At 52.7% G+C, this 13,215-nt stretch overlaps 1 protein-coding gene across 1 annotated transcript in view; it reads left to right on the top strand.

Moving 5' to 3' along the window:
- The first annotated feature begins 3,787 nt into the window (after positions 1-3,787).
- The window catches only part of SFRP1 (secreted frizzled related protein 1), a 43,816-nt gene continuing 34,388 nt past the window's right edge, over positions 3,788-13,215 (top strand). Inside the window, exons 1-2 of the mRNA XM_047717169.1 lie at positions 3,788-4,627; positions 9,968-10,045. Of these exons, the coding sequence (XP_047573125.1) occupies positions 4,084-4,627; positions 9,968-10,045 (622 nt within the window). The 5' untranslated portion in view covers positions 3,788-4,083. The remainder of the gene's footprint in view (positions 4,628-9,967; positions 10,046-13,215) is intronic.

The following is a 13,215-nucleotide window of genomic DNA, read 5'->3' as shown; positions in this document are numbered from 1 at the left end:
AAATCAAGGCTCAGGTGTAATGCCTCTCTCAGCTTGGGTGTTTCCCATATCTGCTCCCTTTATTACATCCCAGTGCTGTCTTTGTGACAGAGTACTGGTTGTATGCCCGGAACAGTCACAGAAGGGGGTATGCCCACGTGAGACAAAATATGACAAGATCCTGGCCTTCCACAGGCTCACAGTCAAACAGTAGATACCCCAGAGGAAACAGTTTTAAATGTCCACGTAAATGCAGTGATGAAGTGTCCACAAGTGCTCTGGGTGCGGGGAGGAGAGAGGGGTTCATCTGACTAAGGGTGGAGAAGGAAGGTGATGGACTGAGAGGAGGCCAGGCAAGGCTGCTGGAAGGATGGGCAGTGGGCTTGCCAGATAAAATACAGGACCTGGGAGTTCAGTTTAAATTTCACATAAATAGGAATAATTTATGGTATAAGTATGTCCCATGCAATCATTGGGACATACTTACACTAAAAATATTAAGAAGCAGGTACCATATTTTATTTTCTGAAGTAGCAGGACAGGCATTAATAGTTCTGCTTTACAGATGAGAACTCTAGAGTCAGAGGGATAAAGTGGGAGTTACCGAGGCACCCCACCTGTGGTGAGCAGCAGAACCAAGGCATTACTCTGGATTTCCTAACTCTGGGCCAGAATGCTTTCCTCTGCATTGCATCAGACCCACCACCACCCAGCTACACACAGGACACCTTCTTGCCCTACTGCATTGCTCCTGGCTGATGGAGGGATGCTCTGGGTAGCTCTGGAGTGTCAGAAAGACCACTAGTGATAGGATAATGGGACAGAATAGGAGGAAGAGACTGAAAAGCACTCCCTTCCCCACCCGCCTTTTTCTAGGAATGGGCAGGAAGGAGCTCTGTGTGTGAGAGGAAGCCACTAGGTAGGCACCTGGGAAGCCCCTCTTTAGCTCTGCTGGGCCCCAACATTCAGCTCTGGGCAAGGGGAAGACAACGATTGCCTCCTTAAGCTGGTGCAAGGAAGCAACAGGGAATGTACTTCCAAGTTTCATGTATAGGCATCTGGCAGTGTGGGAAAAATCAGAACTTTTTTGAAATGAAAAACACAAGTTTAAAGTTGTATTTTCCCCCTGCTCATTTACACCATGCAAAGAGGGAAGGTGTGCCTCCTGGCTCGCAGCTCTCCTGCTCTAGAACCCTGATTTCTGGGAGCTCTGTCATGTCAATAGCATGTTTAAAGAAATTTTGCTCTAGAACTTTCTCCTCTACATACACACATTGTTGCCGTTAGGGAAAGCACAAAGTTTTGATAATATGAGAAAGGAGCAAAAAACCCCAAAATCCAACTACAAAAACCTGTAGGCACCTCTAAAATGCAGTCTTCGGGCTATCCCGCCCAGTGCTGGTATACATGAACTGATTAGCAGCAGGCAGTCATTCATCAAAATCTCAGGTGTGGGTTCAGGTCTATCAGTGGTGTTGAGACTGAGTCATCCTTCCTTTCCCCTTGGGACCTAGGAGGAGCCAGGAGTATACCGGGTTTAGGATTCTGGGGTTCTTGGTTATCCCACACTCCATGTCTGTCGTCCAGACAGCTGTATCCCTGGTAAGGTTCAGGAGGCCCCTCTCTTGAGCAGTAAGATGGAATGGAGAATTAGGAGCTAGGGGTGATCAAAGTCCACAAGGGACAACCAGGTGTGGGCCAGGTCCTCTCATAAGTGGGACTGTGAGGTTTACTCCGGGCTTGAGACCCTCTGAGACTGGGGGAGGTGCGGTCACCTGGGCTACTTTTCAGAATTTTAATGGTGGACAGACCCCAAGTCTTTCCGCCATCTGGGGAGACTGCAAACATGTGTGTGAGGTCAGCTAAGCCTGGATTTCAGAGGTGAGAGGATGTTATCTACAAACACAACTCTTTCCAATGCGGGAGTAAATAGACATTTGGCTCGGGACTCAGGGCCTGGCTGTAGGAAAGAGAAAGACCCCCTACCAAACAGCATTTTTTCTCTAAATGCCCCTTGAATTGAGACACACAGTTGCCCGGTCTCCTGCAGTCTATTCTCTGTGAGGAATGTCTTCCCCAGTTTCTGGGGCTGAGCATTGCCGATTGTTTAGGGATTAACCCTTGGCCATCCAAAGTCTTGGTCTGTGGCTCCAATCTCTTTCCCTCCATTCTGCCCCTCTTATTCTGGTGCACCTTTCATGAGCCAAGAAATGACAGTGCGGCCGACCGATTGCAGATGCTTCCAGGGTGGACAGTGGAATCATAATCTCTGTATGGGCATGAGTGCTTTAAGAAAAGAGCCTCAATTCTTCACAAACTCTGGTAGTTTTACTTGGAATCTGTCCATCAAGAAATTAGGTCTGCAGAGTCCAAAGCAAGCTTCCCCAGAGCTTTACAAACAAGCTGGCCCAGTGAGGCAGCCCCTCCTATGGTGTCTGCCTTGAGCTCTGAGCTCTATGGCCCATTTGCCACATGGGCTGGTATCACGCTGCTCAGATGCGGGTTTTCGGCATCCTTGGCCTCCCCTCCACCCACACTTCAAGATACGAGCAGGGTGGAGACCTAGTCAACTTCATAGGCTGCTTGCCATTGTCACCTGTCCCTGGGGTCAGTCATGGTCATACTCCCAGCTCTCTGGACCTTGACCCTTCCTCTCAGGGTGATGTTCAAAATATACAAAAAATTTCCAGGTGTTGGGAGGCTGGGGAGACTTCTGTTTCTTTGGGGGAGGGGGTTTCCTAGGGGAGAGAGCCTAGCTGTGTTTCTGCTAATACACTTTTTTCACCTTCTGCTATGATGGGGACCCTTGGTTTTGACCTGAGGTTCCTGAGCCAGCTCTGAATGGAGCATGTGTGCCTGAGCGATGGGCTTGTTATTTACACAAGCCCCACCGATAAGTGCACATGTATTTTTAATGTTTTGGCTTTCTACACCACAAACATGTCAATGTGTCTATGTGTGCACACGCAGACGTGCTATCAGGCTGGGACTCCAGTAGTTCTTTTTCTTTTCTTTAACTTTCTTTTTTCGTCCTCCCGAAGCTAACACCTTCCTGGGCAATATTTCCTCCCGCACGGAGCGGAGTTGCAGCAAGGACCCAGGGCCCCCATGTTGTCTGAGGGCCACCGTCGTCTGGTTGTCCCACCTGGAAAGGTGCTGCCTTTTGAACCCCGCGAGCAGCCCCATCTACACCTTCCCCCTTGGTTTTGCGGGAGCTGAGAGCCGGACTGGCTGGCGATTTAAAAGCAGACCTCGGTGGGTTCAGCCTTCCTGAGCCCCGGTTTGGGTTTTGTCCCAAACCGTCTGCTTTTGTATTGTAGCTACGAAGGACAAAACCAAAGAGGTGGGCTGCTTGTCTGGTGGGCTGCTGCTTGAAATTAGGAAAAGCATTAAAAAAAAAAAAAAGTCTTCATTATCTCGTGGATTTGTAAGTACTCGTTAAGGTTTCTTGCTTCTCTTCCAGCCGACTCAAGTGGACCAGCGTTAACTCCCCCTCTTTATCCACCCCACACTCTTTTTCTTTTTAAAATCCATCCCCTCTTTCTCTCCCTGTCCTCTTCTTCTCCTTTTCCTCTCCTTTCCCCACTTCTTCCGCTATTTATTTATTTAATTTTGGTTTTGTTTTTTAAGGGGTGTTGACCGAGGTTGAGTTCTAGTCGACCGAACGCCCCTGCCGGCGAAGCGATTGGTGAATTGCGCCGGTGACTGACGTGCGGAATGAGTGCGGCTCGCCGCAGCCGGGAGCTGATTGGCTGCGCGGGGAGACTCCGAGGGAGCTGCTACAGGAGCACCGGGCACTCGAGTCCTGCAGCCTCGGGAGTAGGTGCCGCGCGCCCGCCCGCCCGCCCGCCAGCCCGCCGCGCGCTCGGGAGCCGGGGCCGCACTCGGGCCGCCGCGCGCGCTCCCCTCCCCGCGCGAGCTCCCGCCGCAGGCCGAGGGCCGCCACCCGCCGAGGACCGGGCAGGAGCGCGCGGCCGCCGAGCCGGGCAGCGCTGGGGACGGCGTCTTTTGTCCCCGGAGATCGCTGGAAGTTTGCGGTGGGACGCGCGCGGGGAGGCGGCCGAGGCAGCCCCGACGTCGCGGGAGCGAGTGCGCCGAGCCAGCATGGGCAGCGGGCGCGGCGCGGGGGGCCGCCGCTGGGCAGCCTCGGGCGTGCTGCTGGCGCTGGCCGCCGGGCTCCTGGCCGCGGGCTCGGCCAGCGAGTACGACTACGTGAGCTTCCAGTCGGACATCGGCTCCTACCAGAGCGGGCGCTTCTACACCAAGCCGCCGCAGTGCGTGGACATCCCGGTGGACCTGCGGCTGTGCCACAACGTGGGCTACAAGAAGATGGTGCTGCCCAACCTGCTGGAGCACGAGACCATGGCCGAGGTGAAGCAGCAGGCCAGCAGCTGGGTGCCCCTGCTCAACAAGAACTGCCACATCGGCACCCAGGTCTTCCTCTGCTCGCTCTTCGCGCCCGTGTGCCTCGACCGGCCCATCTACCCGTGCCGCTGGCTCTGCGAGGCCGTGCGCGACTCGTGCGAGCCCGTCATGCAGTTCTTCGGCTTCTACTGGCCCGAGATGCTCAAGTGTGACAAGTTCCCTGAGGGGGACGTCTGCATCGCCATGACCCCGCCCAATGCCACCGAAGCCTCCAAGCCCCAAGGTCAGGCCGCCCCTTCCCACGCGCGCGAGCCCCCCCAGCCCCGGCGGGCTGGGGCCCCGGGGACCCGCCGCGGGAAAGCCCCTGCCATTCGGACCCCCGCCCGGCCGCTCCTCCCCCGAGTTCGGACGCGCTTCCCGGAGGTCGCTCGCAAGCTGTGCGGAACGAGTTTTAAAAAAGCCTCTCGTTCGTCCGAGGTGTCGCTTGGCACCTCTGCCGACCTAGGTGCATGGCTGGCCTGCCCGGCAGCGGCGGCTGTGTCTGGGCCCCTCGCAAGCTCGATGCGGTGCTGGAGCCGCTGTTCCTGGGATCCAGGCTCGCTTTTTCATACCTGAGACAAAGCCTGTTCCCTCTGCGAGGGAACCGAGTCCCCGTGGAAGTTTTTAACACCGAGACGGGATGCCCCAGGAGGGGAAAACAAAACAACAACAACAACAACAACAAAAAAACAAACCAAAAAACACCCCAAACCCAAAGTGTAGAAAGCCCAGAAAGGCCGAGAAAATGCTAAGGTGCAGCTTTGTGTATTTTCATAAATTGGATGAGGGTTAAAAAAAATCCCCCCCTACCCCTTCCCCCGGCTTTCCTTAGCTAGTCCTTCAGCCAAGTAGCTCCGGGAGGGTTGCAGAACTGGCTGAGGGGAAAAAAAAAATTTAGAAACAGGATTTCTGTTTCTCCACCCTTTTCAGGGTTGGGGAGGCTGGGGGGCTGGAAAGCGTGTACTCTCATTCTTGCATACCCCCTGCTTCTCCCATTTACACAAATCCTCAGGTAATTAGAAAGATAAAAATGCAATTAGCTCATTGTTCATCTCTCCTTGGGGAGTGGGGCCACGCAAATTGGAGACTTTCCTAACAGCCCCACGGAGGGGGCCTGCGCTTCCTCTTAGAACCCCTCCCACTTAAAGGGCAGCTCTGGAGGGGAAGGGAAAAAAGAATCCCTCCTGGAGAGGCAAAAACAAAAACAAAAACAAATCAAAACAAACAAGAAAAAAAAAAAATCCAGTGCAGTGGCTTGACTTTTAAAGAGCAAATTCTTCAGAAGCTGAGTTGAGGCTGAAAGAAAGATGTGTCCATAGTCCTATAGTCCGGAATGGGGAACCATACTAGGCGCCCTGAGCATAGGCTCCCATGTCCCCAAGGGGGTTGGAGGAATGGGTTTAGGGTGGGGGTCGGGCTGTTGGCTGACTTGGTTCATCCTGAAGTGATGCCTAAAAGGGAGATGTCCTCTGAAGAGTTTACTCTTCCAGTGTGACGATGGTAGTATGGGGGAAAGCAAGCCCCAAATGCTCCTGTGTGTTCTAGGGAGGGAGGAGATTGGTCCAAAGTGGCCCAGGTGGCCTGGGCCCCTGGTGGGTGGGAGAGGCGGCAGTCTGGCTATGGGGGGCCGGGGCACCGGCCACTTCTTGGGTGTCTGCATAGGGTTAACCTCTGGGGGAATTGCCGGCCTTTGGAGCAAGAGCTAAGCGGTTACCTCGAGCAAACAAAGCACTCCTGTTCTGCCGGTGTGGGGCCATCCTCTACAGCCCACAGGCTTTTCCTTCTCCCCTTCCTCGCTGGCTGGCCGCTGGCCCGCCCGGAGATGAGCCCATTCTGCTCCACAGGCCTCTGCTCCACCCCCAGCTGTCTTTTGGGAACAGCCCTTGCACATGGAGACCTTTGGGGGAACACCTTTTACGGGGAAGATGGGGGACTGGCTGAGGTGCCTACGGATAAAACGGGAAGAATCCTCCGACCCAACCCAACACCCTGCTGCCCCGAAAGGCTGGAGTGGAGTGGGGGGATATCCTAGATTTGTTGTCTTGCCTTTGACTCCTGGGCTGCTGTTCCCCCGGAATGCCCCATCCTGAGTCTGGGCCTTGGTACCATCCTCCCCTTGCCTACCCTCCAGCCCCTGAGTGCCTGGGTAGCACCCTCCCAAGGCCAGCTCCCGAATAGAGAGGAGCCCTGAGAGGACCCATCAGGTGTGCGGCTTGGGAACTGGTTCTCCCCTCATTGGTTTTGGTGAGAGGTTCTGCCCAGAGAGGAGAGAGCACCCATTCCTCCCCTTTGGTGGGAGGGAGCCCGACAGGAGCCCTGAATGACTTCCTCTGAGGCCACATGGCCATTGCCAGCTGAGCTTGGAGGTGGGAGGGCCGCGGTGTGTGTGTGTGTGTGTGTGTGTGTGTGTGTGTGTGTGTGTGTGTGTGTGTGTTTGTGGAGGGGCAGGTTGAGACAGATCAAACTACCAGTCCTCATGAGCTTATGGCTTGGGGTTCCAGAATGGGAACTGGTACTTTAGGGTGAGAATAAATACATAGGTACTACTTTTATTCTCCCTTCTCTTTAGTCTTTGAAATTAAAGCCAAATTTTCAAGGCATAATGCATATCTTGGCATGCTCTTCACGTAATTGGGCATGTTTTGGGGGTATTGGGCACACTTTAAGATCCTTGTGTTAGTAAAGATCGACTTGATAATGAGAGAAAAGTCAAAAGATACTTTTCCCTCCAAAAGTCTGACACCCCAGCTACATCATCAACTGTCCCTGTGTGGCATAGGAAAGGCATAACTTTAGCAACTTTCCAGGAAAGTTCTTTCTACATCTTGCGCTTACGTTAGATCTACCTATTCCCAGGCCAGGAAATGGTGGTTTCCCTTTCCAGCCAGGTTTCACTGATTGAAGTTGTATGAAACAAGGTTATATTTTTAGTTTAATTTTTTTGTTGTTCAGATGTGCTGCGTGTTAGATCAGTCTGGCTGTTCTAGTCATGGATTGCAGGGCCCACAGTGCTCTCGTTGTCTCCCGGGAGCCTCCAGAAGGTCTCGTCTCAGGATGTGAAGGAGCTGGCCAGGGAAGACTTGCTGTGTGTGTGAGGGAGAAAGTTTGTGTGTAATTGTGTGTGTTTATTGTGTGTGTGTGTGTGTGTGTGTGTGTGTGTGTATGAGAGAGAGAGCGCTGTGTGCACATGTCCTGATTTTTAAAAAATCACTTAATCGTGACTCTAGTGTTGGACTCTCATCTCCTCTCCACCCCCTAAAATATTAATGAAATACAAAATTCTTCAGTTTTGGGTTCCCTTGCTTTAAACATTATTTTAAATCTCCCTTCAAACAGCAGTTTAGTTCTACCTCTCAGATGGATGGTGGGTTTCTCCTACAGAGGTGGCCTGCAGGGCCCCAAGGACACACCAGAGGGGGCATAGATTAATATTGCTTTACACATTCCTCCTTTCCCTGGATCAAGCTACTCCAGAGTCAGCCATAAGAAAAGTCAAGATTAGCTCACCCTGTGAGCTGTTTCTACCTTGAGAGGCGCTGAAGGTCAAATGTTCATTGGTGGGCCTGAGGAAAATGCCCCGCTGGGCTACAGAGCCTGTCAGGGAACTCAGAGGGTCCAGAGGGGTGACGGGAGTGTGCCCTGGGGACAGTGTTTGATAGTCTCACTGCCGGGGCCCTGCTACTTGTTCAGTCAAGATTATATTCATAGAAACTTACAGTGTGATAACTTCTACTTAAAAAAAAAAAAAAGAAAAGAAAGAGAAAACAAGGAAAATCCCAAAGCCCGGTTCACCCTCCTGGGATAGGTAACATGGTCCTTCCCATACTTCAGGACCTCCTTTCCCTGTTTTTCTCCCCCAAGGAAGCAAGAACCATAATGCAAAATTCTGGGTAAGTTTTTCCCTTTGTCAGAAAAACTACCTCCAGGACCTAATTTCAAGTTCTGGCTGAAAAGCAAATTTCCAAATTCTGGGCCAAAAGACAGTCACACAGTCTTCTGCTTGGAGTGTGGCTGTGGCTCTTGCCGCACTGAGAATTAGATGGTGTTTGGCCCTGGGTATGGAGCCAAGGTGGGAGAGGAATCCTAAGAAAGATGAAAGGGTGTGGTCCCTGCTGGGCCACAGGGGGACCCTGCTTGGAAGTGGGGGTGACCGGCTGAGGACTGGGTATGTCTTGGGGGGCAGCGCTGGCCTGGCAGGGCTGTTTAGCTCCCTCCATAGTGTTACCACCTTGGTGACGGTGATGAGCCCCAGGGGACATCACGGACAGGAGACTCTGCCACGGAGGCCACTGGAAAGGACAGAGGAGGAGGAGGAGGAGGACAAAAGGCCTTCGATTTTACCATTGTACTTTGGGGTGACTTTCCTCTGCTTCTCAGCGCCACCCTGGCTTGGCCCCTCCGTGCTTTGCCAGGGGTGGAGTGACCTTCGAATGTGCTAGATTTCCTAGATCATGGATTAAACTCCTAGTGGCTGATGGATGATGGAGGGGACGGTCTGGGAAGTCCACTGTCCTGCCTTTTCCCTGTCCTCCCACAGAGGCACTCTACCCCCTGGGGGAATCCCCCTCCAGCAGCCTTTGGGCCTGGAGGAGGCCTCTGTCCCTGGCCTCAGAAGTCTGCTTCCCCTGTGCCCGCAGCGGCCCTCATGACACACACACACACACACACACACACACACACACACACACACACACACCTCTCCTCTTCAAAGCACTTCACAGTGTTGTGAAAACGCCTTCAGAGGGTCCTCCTGCTCCCCCCTCCCTCCCGTCTCTCCCATTTGGCAGCTCTGGCCTGTTGCTGCCCCCAGCCCCAGCCCCATCCAGCTGCTCCTGCCTCCCACCCCAGCGCAGGCAGGAACTCACACTGCAATAGCCCTTTTGGAGAGGGGTGCTCAGGCTGGCAGCTTGAGTTGGTGTGTCTGGTGAGTTTCCTTCTTGGCTCCTAGGGAGCAGGTCAGATTGATCTGCTGTCCCTTTGGAAGTTTGGGAATGGGAAAGGGGACAGGAATCGGAGAGGGATAGTTAAGGACAAGGGGAGAAAGAACCAGAAGCAAACGGCTGGAATAGGTGAGCACTCCCCGTCCAGCCACAGTTCACACGCCGCCCTGATAAGGTTGGGTTAAACGGTTGTGTCATATTCCACAGTTCAAGCCCCCAGGTTTTCAAGAAACAGTGTCTGGGGGCACCTGGGTGGCTCAGTCTGTTAAGCGTCTGCCTTTGGCTCAGGCCATGATCTTGAGGTCCTGGGATCGAGACCCGCATCGGGCTTCTTGCTCTACGGGGAGCCTGCTTCTCCTCTGGTGCTCCCCCTGCTTGTGCTCTCTCTCCCTCTCTCTCTGTCAAATAAATAAATAAAATCTTGGAAGAAAGGAAGATAGAAAGAAAGAAAGAGGCTGTGTCTGTCTGGCGTTGGGTCCAGGGCCCCAGGACTCTGATTCTCCAGCTGCTCTTCAGAAATTCCAGAAGACCTTTAATTACTTTCAGCTTGGTCCTAGGGCTGACCTCTTTCCCCAGGGCTGGCTCCTTCCAGATCACAATCTCTGTCACTCATGGCTCCTCTTCCTCCTCCTTTCCCTTCCTAGGCACAACCGTGTGTCCTCCATGTGACAACGAGTTAAAATCTGAAGCCATCATTGAACATCTCTGTGCGAGCGAGTTTGGTAAGAAGACTTCCCCAGCCACCCCTGGGAGATTTGGCCTAGTCCCTGCTTCCTCCTGGTCTGTGTCCCTGGGGAGCAGAGAGCCTGTGGGTGCCTCTTTTTGGAGCTTTATATTCTCTCCCTTCATTCTCCCCCAAATGGTTGCTTTTCTCAGGCCCATGGAAATCTGGAGAGGGTGTAGAATGGGCTTATTTTCATTGAAGTCAAACTTGGCTTCTGCCCTTCTGTTTGAGGATTCCTGGATAGGTTTTTGGGGACCTTCCCTAGATGTGGAGGGTGGCGGACTTGAGGACAGAGAGGGAGGAGATAGGGAGGGACACCCCTCCTTGGATGCTCCCAGGAGCTGGACCCAGGAGATCCCACCAGCTGCTTGGCTGGCCTTCCCTCCACACTGGCTCTTTCTCCATCCACCCCTAGGTGTCAGCACCTCTCTACCCAGCTCTGAAATGTGGCACAGGTTCCTGCCCACCTACACCCCCCAGCACCTGGGGAGGGGAGTCCAGCCGCTGGGGCATTCAGAGGGGTCCCCATCAGGTCCGTCCTGACACAGAAAAGTGATCTCCCTCCAGTAGTGGGAATTCTCTCCCTTCTTCCCAAACCACTCCGGGTTAATTCCAGATCAGCCCTTACAGCCCCAGGTGAAGTGCTGGATGCGGTCTGGGGAGCAGATCTCAGGGGGCTTTTCAGGGATGACCCCCCTGTAGGCAGCCTCATAGAAGGCCTGAACAGCTCCAGACACCCTGAGTCTGTCTCCCCTGGGAACGGTAAATGTTGACCACCTCCGTTTGGAAGGCTGCCTCCTTCTAATTCATGCGGATGCCGAGAATTGGCTCTGCCTGTGGGACCAGGCCTGCTTTGCTGAAGGAAGTTTCAGCCGGACACTGAGCGGTGCCTTTCTCGAGATGCCTGCCGTGTGTCTCTGAGATGGGCGTTCTTGCGGAATTCTTAACAGGAAGAGCAGAACGGTAGGTAACGTGGGTCCTTGGTCGTTCAGGGTGACCTATTCCATGTTTTCACTAACCAAACATAATAAAGCATACAGAAAGGCCTTCTTGCACGGGCCAAGGGCTGTGTCCGATTCACATGCATGTGACCTGCACATGCAAGCTGAAGGAAATTGTACCCGTGACATGCATATTCTCAGGATTGTCTTCGTGACTGAGGACAGATGTGGGAGAGCTCAGACCCTTTGCCCCTGAAAGCGTCTTGAGGACGGATACGCCTTGTGCGCTTTGTTTGTGCACGAGACATCTTGGCCTCCATTGCCCTTGGCGGGGGCCTGCGGGACCTCTAGGAAGATTGGTCTAGGGTGCAGTTTCCGGCCTGTCTTTGAGGCACCTCCTTTTTTTCTGGTTGCCGTTTTAAATGAACCGGAAGGGAAAGGGTAGAAGGCATCTGAGGTCACGTGTGCGGACTCTGTGGCCCTTCCATCGTCCGGGAGTACTTTTGCTCTTGCTTCCTCGAGGGGTGCCGAGAGCCCAGCTGAGCCGGCAGACCGCCCACTGGAGCGTCTGTGGGTGCACAGCCCCATACTGTGTTAGCAACATGCTTTTTCTTCCACAAATGGGGTTGAGACTCCTTCCCAAAGGTGCATTTGGGACAGAGAAAAGAAAATCTCTCAGAAATCCTGACAAGAAGCCTTTTGCGGTGTGGCTGGGGCAGAAAGAATATGTTGAGATATGGCCGAGAGCCCAAAGAACCCTTTCGAGGGACAACCAAAGGGCCAGGTTTTGATTTCCCGGGTCCTCTTCAGATATTGTAAAGGAGCACACTCACTTTTAGAAGTCAGCCCGCTGATATTTGTGCAAATCCAGGAAACCATATTAAAGCAAGCTCTGAAAGGTAATATATTAGCTGATGCTTTATGTTCCTGTGACTTCCGTCAGGCTCAGCTTCTGAGGGAAGAATGATGGAAAGCTTGGGAACTCAGAGAGTGGAGGAGGTGATTGATCTGCCATGACTTCCTAGTCAGGAGCTGAAATCCAGTGTATCTGGTTGTTCATTGATTCATGTATCCATTCGACATTTCTGGAGGGCAAAGGGCTGTGCTAGATGCCGTACTCAAAAATACTTACCTAGAGCAAATTACAATTTAATCAAAATTTTTTTCTTAAACACTGACCAAACACTAATCATGGCATCATTTGAGAACTCACCAGCTGAGGAGGGGGCTGTGGGAACTCAAGGCCAAGTTAATGTTAAGAAGTTGTGAGAAGAGAATCCGTGTCTTTATGCTCGGAGTCTTTGGAACTCACCAACCTGAACTTGTCGTCAGGTCTCCTCCCTCCACTCCCACTTACCAAAATTCTGGCCACTGAGGGTTTTGTGGCAACTAGGTCCATGAGAGACATTCCCCGGAATTGGGCCGAAGAGGCAGGCTTTGGGGAGGAATTTGAACATGGAAGGTTGACCCCATGGCGTAGGGTAGGGGTCTAGAGGGTGCTCAGGCAACTCCCTGGGATGGATGTCCTTGCCCACTGTAGTAGCTGCCTACTAAGTCAGCAAGCCACTTGCTTACTGTTTATAGGAGCGAGGGGTAGATCTTATTTTAATAGCTCATCAGGTCTTGGCGGATCTGACTGATGGGTTGTTTGAGACTGTGTTCCATTTGCCCTGAGATGGTTTTCTTCTCGGCTTCAGAGAAGGTCTGAGTCCCTCCTGGACTGTACAGGTCATCATATCAAGTCCACTTACTTCATAAATAAGGAATCTGACATTCCTACTTGGAGTTCTTCCATGCTCTGGCATGCTGCCTTCCTCATTTAAGAGAAGATGAACAGCCACTGGTTTGCCATGAGGCATTTATCCCCTCAGCACGGGTATGGCATATGCCAGGCTTCTTTGAACTGGGTGCAGGAGAGACTTTTTGGTTTTTTGTTTCTGATGTTCTTGTAAGGCAATAAATAGGATTTTATTTTCCTCCACTCTGCAGGGGCTGAGCTTAACTCTGCCCTTCTCAGCATCCTGGAGAATGCAGCCTTGTTGAGAAACTTGTTTCTTAGCTCAGTTCATTTCAAGCAAGCGAGGCAGTCAGCCACGCTGATGGGATTCAGTTAGGAAACAAAGAAATTCAGCAGGGCAACCTGACACACAACAGAGAAGAAAAAAAAGGTTTTCCTCCCTGCTCTAGGGATCAAACTTTGCCTTAAGTGGCCCTGACATCCCCGGTG

Source organism: Lutra lutra, chromosome 2, assembly GCF_902655055.1.
Source record: "Lutra lutra chromosome 2, mLutLut1.2, whole genome shotgun sequence".
Classification (NCBI taxonomy): domain Eukaryota; kingdom Metazoa; phylum Chordata; class Mammalia; order Carnivora; family Mustelidae; genus Lutra; species Lutra lutra.
Note: the sequence above shows the minus strand (reverse complement) of the source record. Positions and strands in the feature narration are given on the sequence as shown.